The 5,637-nt window shown below is 50.6% G+C and overlaps 1 protein-coding gene across 1 annotated transcript; it reads left to right on the top strand.

Annotated features, from left to right (window-relative positions):
• The first annotated feature begins 2,068 nt into the window (after positions 1-2,068).
• Positions 2,069-5,432, top strand: LOC120457860 (alpha-actinin, sarcomeric-like). The gene has a single exon (XM_039645375.2). The coding sequence runs from the start codon at positions 2,416-2,418 to the stop codon at positions 5,083-5,085; it is 2,670 nt and encodes an 889-aa protein (XP_039501309.1). The 5' UTR covers positions 2,069-2,415; the 3' UTR covers positions 5,086-5,432.
• The last annotated feature ends 205 nt before the right edge of the window (positions 5,433-5,637 follow it).

Here is a 5,637-nt window from a genome sequence, read left to right on the forward strand (position 1 = left end):
CTCACTTAACAAACTCGGATACACCCATGGGGTGCGGGTATAATTTGGAATATACCGGCTTATCATCGCTTGTGCGAATTGTGGCAACAACAGAAGTATTAAACGGCAGTTCCTCGTTAGAGGCTTAAAATGCCTTAGATCTGTTTGCGATCATGGTTCTAAATTCGGTTTTTACAGATTCTGGTACCGTAATGTCATTCACGTTAGTGAAATTTACATCGTCGCAACTATGATGCTGTAGCTCTTCAACAACAAAACCATACTTGATTGTGCCTTTCTCTGTGTCTAGTTTTGCTCCAACTTGAGCTAGAAAATCAAAACCAATAATGCCTTTAAAAAGTGTTAAGGTGTCCAAAAGGAAAAAATCCGCTGTTTTCGTTCATTACACATTTCTGTTTAACTCTGTTAGAACCGTGGATGGAACTAATCGTGAAAGGGGATTTGACCGGCACCACATTTTTTAGCTCCTTTACGGGCTTGATGTAGTTTTTCGCCGCCCCTGTGTCTATTAAAATATTTAATTTCCTCCCATGCAACTGGCGTTCAATGAACGGCAGTCGGGAGCGTTCCCTAAAAAATTTACTTGGTCACAACCGTCGGATTCGTCATCTACTTCGGCGACAGCCGCTGCTGCCGCTCTATCATATTTACTGCCACTTTCTTTGATCCGTCACTCGTGTAGATACATGTCTTTTCTGGCCTCGAACGTTATCACCCTTAGCATTGGCAGACCGACCGCTTCCGAAGGCGGCGGCTTTCCTGCGCTGTGTCATAGTGGAGCCTAACTCCATGGGCTCTGGTGACTGGTTAGGGCCATCGTTATTGTTATGGGCCGCATTATTTTATGGGAACTTATTTTGCTTTTTATAATAATGGGGGTTTCTTCCTTGCCCATCCTCTGTCCTGCTATTTTTTCCCTGACCTTCGTGCGAACGGTTTTGGTTTTTTCGCTGCCCATAAGTGTATGTCTTTTCTTCCACAGCCCTTGCATACGTGGCCGCGACGGCGGTGCGCTCCATGCTTGCTTCGGATTCCCTAGCCAAAGCCAAGGCTGAGGGTAAATCTTTGGGCTGAGCTGGCAGCACTATGGTCCTCAAGGGTTTCCTGAGCACCGAAACGAACGCGTGGAGGGCATCATTTCTAACCTCATTATTGAACAATGCGGCGCTATCCTGTTCATGTGTCATAACGATTTTGTTCGTCACCAGTGTTAGTCGCTTTTCTACCTCGTCGTAATATTGCATCAAGGTAAGCTCACCTTGCCTAACCGTTTCAAGACCCTGCCTAAGGACACGCAGCGACGTTTTGTCAGCGTATGTGCAGTCCAGTCGAGCAATAATGGCATCAAAATTTATTACCGTGTTATGGGACACCAGGAGCGCTCTCGCTACCCCCTGATTTTGTTTCTTATGATTGTGACTGCCTGGTATTGTGTCTCGCTCTCATCGTATGACCTGAAAATTACATAGGCGTCCACGTCCGCCACGCCACATAATCGTCTTGGCCCCCCTCAAACTGGACTGGAATGGACTTTACTATGTCTAGTTTTAAGTCACATTTAACGTTTGGTTTAAAGCCAATTCTCTTATATGCTTCTACCTGCGGCGCTTCCACGCGTAAGTTGTGCATTTGTTCTCTAACCTGATTTAGTTGGGTCTGAAATGACTCCATCAGCCTAGTCCCCTGCAGAGCTAGGGCCTGGTTAACGGCTCCTTGTATGATCGCCTGCAACTGAGCAGCGTCCATGTCTGTATTATTGTTAGTTGTCGAGCTAAAACCTGGTTGTTCAAAATCCCACCCGTCGTCACTATCGTATTCTACCTTCACTTCTCTGTATTCGCCCGCCGAACTCATTTACCGATGGTTGGCACTTCGCACATGTATTTTTTTTTCAGAGCACGGTTTCGGTTTCCTAGAGGCGGCGTTTTTTACGTGGGCAAAAAATAGAAATAATAATTTTATTTATTATGTAGAATTACTTTCAGTAAAGTAAAGTAAAGTAAAATATCTCAATTTAACTTTGGGTATGCAATGGGAAATGATATCTGATAAAAGTATGCAACAATTACCGCGTCGCGTCTCTTTGTGATGATGGGATGGACTCAATTACTACAATTACAATAGAGATTGCAACAAATTAAATCAGCGTCGTGTGGTGTTGTCGTGTCAGTGACGTGCCTGTGTGTGTTGGTGTGTGCTCGCGAGGACTGATAACTGATAGCCAAGTAAAAAGTAAATAAACAAGCTTCACCTTGCGGCGCATCGAAAGCCCCTGGCTGCAACAGCAGCAACAGGATCACCAACAACAACAGCACCACCACCAGCAGCAGCGAGAGCGAGCGAGAGAGTGTGCAGCGGGACAGAGAACGATATAGATATACACCGAGCGAGCGGGACTTCTGACAGCGCCACAAGATGATGATGGAGAACGGACTCTCCATGGAGTATGGAGATGGCTACATGGAGCAGGAGGAGGAGTGGGAGCGCGAGGGCCTGCTCGATCCTGCGTGGGAGAAGCAACAGAAGAAGACATTTACCGCCTGGTGTAACAGCCATCTGCGCAAGGCCGGTACGGCCATCGACAACATCGAGGAGGACTTCCGCAACGGCCTCAAGCTGATGCTGCTGCTGGAGGTGATCTCCGGCGAGACGCTGCCCAAGCACGATCGCGGCAAGATGCGCTTCCACAAGATCGCCAACGTGAACAAGGCTCTCGACTTCATCGCCTCCAAGGGCGTCCATCTGGTGTCCATTGGTGCCGAGGAGATTGTCGATGGCAACCTGAAGATGACTCTGGGTATGATCTGGACGATCATCCTGCGCTTCGCCATTCAGGACATCTCCGTGGAGGAGATGACCGCCAAGGAGGGTCTGCTGCTGTGGTGCCAGCGCAAGACGGCTCCCTACAAGAACGTCAACGTACAGAACTTCCATCTGTCGTTCAAGGATGGTCTGGCCTTCTGCGCCCTTATCCATCGCCATCGTCCAGATTTAATCGACTACGCCAAGCTGTCCAAAGACAATCCTCTGGAGAATCTTAATACTGCCTTCGATGTGGCCGAGAAGTACCTGGATATTCCTCGCATGTTGGATCCAGATGATCTCCAGAATACAGCTTTGCCCGATGAGCGGGCGGTGATGACGTATGTGTCCTCGTACTATCACTGCTTCAGCGGCGCCCAAAAGGCGGAAACCGCTGCCAACCGAATTTGCAAGGTGCTCAAGGTCAACCAGGAGAATGAACGCCTCATGGAGGAGTACGAGCGTCTGGCCAGTGATTTGCTGGAGTGGATCCGTCGCACCATGCCCTGGTTGAACTCGTGCCAGGCCGACAACTCGCTGGCGGGTGTGCAGAAGAAGCTGGAGGAGTACCGCACCTACCGTCGCAAGCACAAGCCACCACGTGTGGAGCAGAAGGCCAAGCTGGAGACCAACTTCAACACGCTGCAGACCAAGCTGCGCCTGTCCAACCGGCCCGCTTACCTGCCCACCGAGGGCAAGACCGTGTCTGACATCTCCAACTCGTGGAAGGGCCTGGAGCTGGCCGAGAAGGCCTTTGAGGAATGGCTTCTGGCCGAGACCATGCGCCTGGCCCAGAAGCTCAAGCACAAGGCCGATGCCCACGAGGACTGGACGCGTGGCAAGGAGGAGATGCTGCAGTCGCAGGACTTCCGCCAGTGCAAGCTCAACGAGCTGAAGGCCCTGAAAAAGAAGCACGAAGCCTTTGAGTCTGACCTGGCCGCCCACCAGGATCGCGTGGAGCAGATTGCCGCCATCGCCCAGGAGCTTAACACTCCGGAGTACCATGACTGTGTGTCGGTGAACGCCAGGTGCCAGCGCATCTGCGACCAATGGGATCGCCTGGGTGCTCTTACTCAGCGCAGGCGCACCGCCTTGGACGAGGCTGAGCGAATCCTGGAGAAGATCGACATCTTGCATTTGGAGTTCGCGAAGCGTGCGGCGCCGTTCAACAACTGGCTGGATGGTACGCGCGAGGATCTGGTGGACATGTTCATTGTGCACACCACGGAGGAAATCCAAGGCCTGATCCAGGCGCACGACCAGTTCAAGGCGACCCTCGGCGAGGCCGACAAAGAGTTCAACCTGATCGTGAACCTGGTCCGCGAAGTGGAGTCGATTGTGAAGCAGCACCAGATCCCCGGCGGCCTGGAGAACCCCTACACCACCCTGACGGCCAACGACATGACGCGCAAGTGGAGCGACGTCCGCCAGCTGGTGCCCCAACGCATCCAGACTTTGGCCAACGAGCTGCGCAAGCAGCAGAACAACGAGATGCTCCGCCGTCATTTTGCCGAGAAGGCCAACATTGTCGGCCCCTGGATCGAGCGGCAAATGGACGCGGTCACGGCCATTGGAATGGGACTGCAGGGTTCGCTGGAGGACCAATTGCACCGGCTCAAGGAGTACGAGCAGGCCGTCTACGCCTACAAGCCGAACATTGAGGAGCTGGAGAAGATCCATCAAGCGGTGCAGGAATCGATGATCTCTGAGAACCGATGCACCAACTATACGATGGAAACGCTGCGCGTCGGCTGGGAGCAGCTGCTGACATCCATTAACCGCAACATCAACGAGGTGGAGAACCAGATTCTCACCCGCGACTCCAAGGGCATTAGCCAGGAGCAGCTGAACGAATTCCGTAGCAGCTTCAACCACTTCGACAAGAACCGTACCGGCCGCCTGTCGCCCGAGGAGTTCAAGTCGTGCCTGGTCTCGCTGGGCTACTCGATTGGCAAGGATTGCCAGGGTGATTTGGACTTCCAGCGCATCCTCGCCGTCGTCGATCCCAACAACACTGGCTACGTGCACTTCGACGCCTTCCTCGACTTCATGACCCGCGAGAGCACCGATACCGACACTGCCGAACAAGTCATCGACTCCTTCCGAATCCTGGCAGCCGACAAGCCATACATTTTGCCCGACGAACTGCGCCGCGAGTTGCCGCCAGACCAGGCCGAGTACTGCATCCAGCGCATGCCACCCTATAAGGGACCCAACGGAGTGCCCGGCGCCCTGGTCTACATGTCCTTTAGCACAGCTCTCTACGGCGAGACCGACCTGTAAGAGCGCAAGGCACCACCCGCATCCGAAGGACTGCGTCGGCGAACCCGAGCAGAGACACATCATATAATAATGATAAACTTTAATAATAATAATATTAATAAACATAGATTTATTATACCTACACTTGTAACGGTAGCTGCAGAAGAACTTCAGAGCATCATGTGAGGATAAATATACATATTTATTAATTTCCGTCTCGAGCCGATGTATGCGACCCACCACATACAAAACACGCAAAAAACAAATGAGAAACACAAAATTATGAAATGAAACACACGTACATTTAAAAACATTTGTAAAACAGCAAGGCAACCATAAAGTGCATATCGAATATTTAAATCTAATTACAAAAACCATGTCCAAAATATCAAAAAAACGCTAAAAAACTTATTTTTTGAAATTTATGTTAATAAAAACAAAAATATCTCACTGTAACTTGGGTTATGCAACGAGGTTCCTAATAATAGTTTAGCGCCAATTATGTTGATCCTATACTCCAGTATTCCTCCTTTACGGATGGTCCCGGTAGATAGGTTTCACGAAGATGGTTGA

Source organism: Drosophila santomea, unplaced genomic scaffold (genome assembly GCF_016746245.2).
Source record: "Drosophila santomea strain STO CAGO 1482 unplaced genomic scaffold, Prin_Dsan_1.1 Segkk85_quiver_pilon_scaf, whole genome shotgun sequence".
NCBI lineage: Eukaryota > Metazoa > Arthropoda > Insecta > Diptera > Drosophilidae > Drosophila > Drosophila santomea.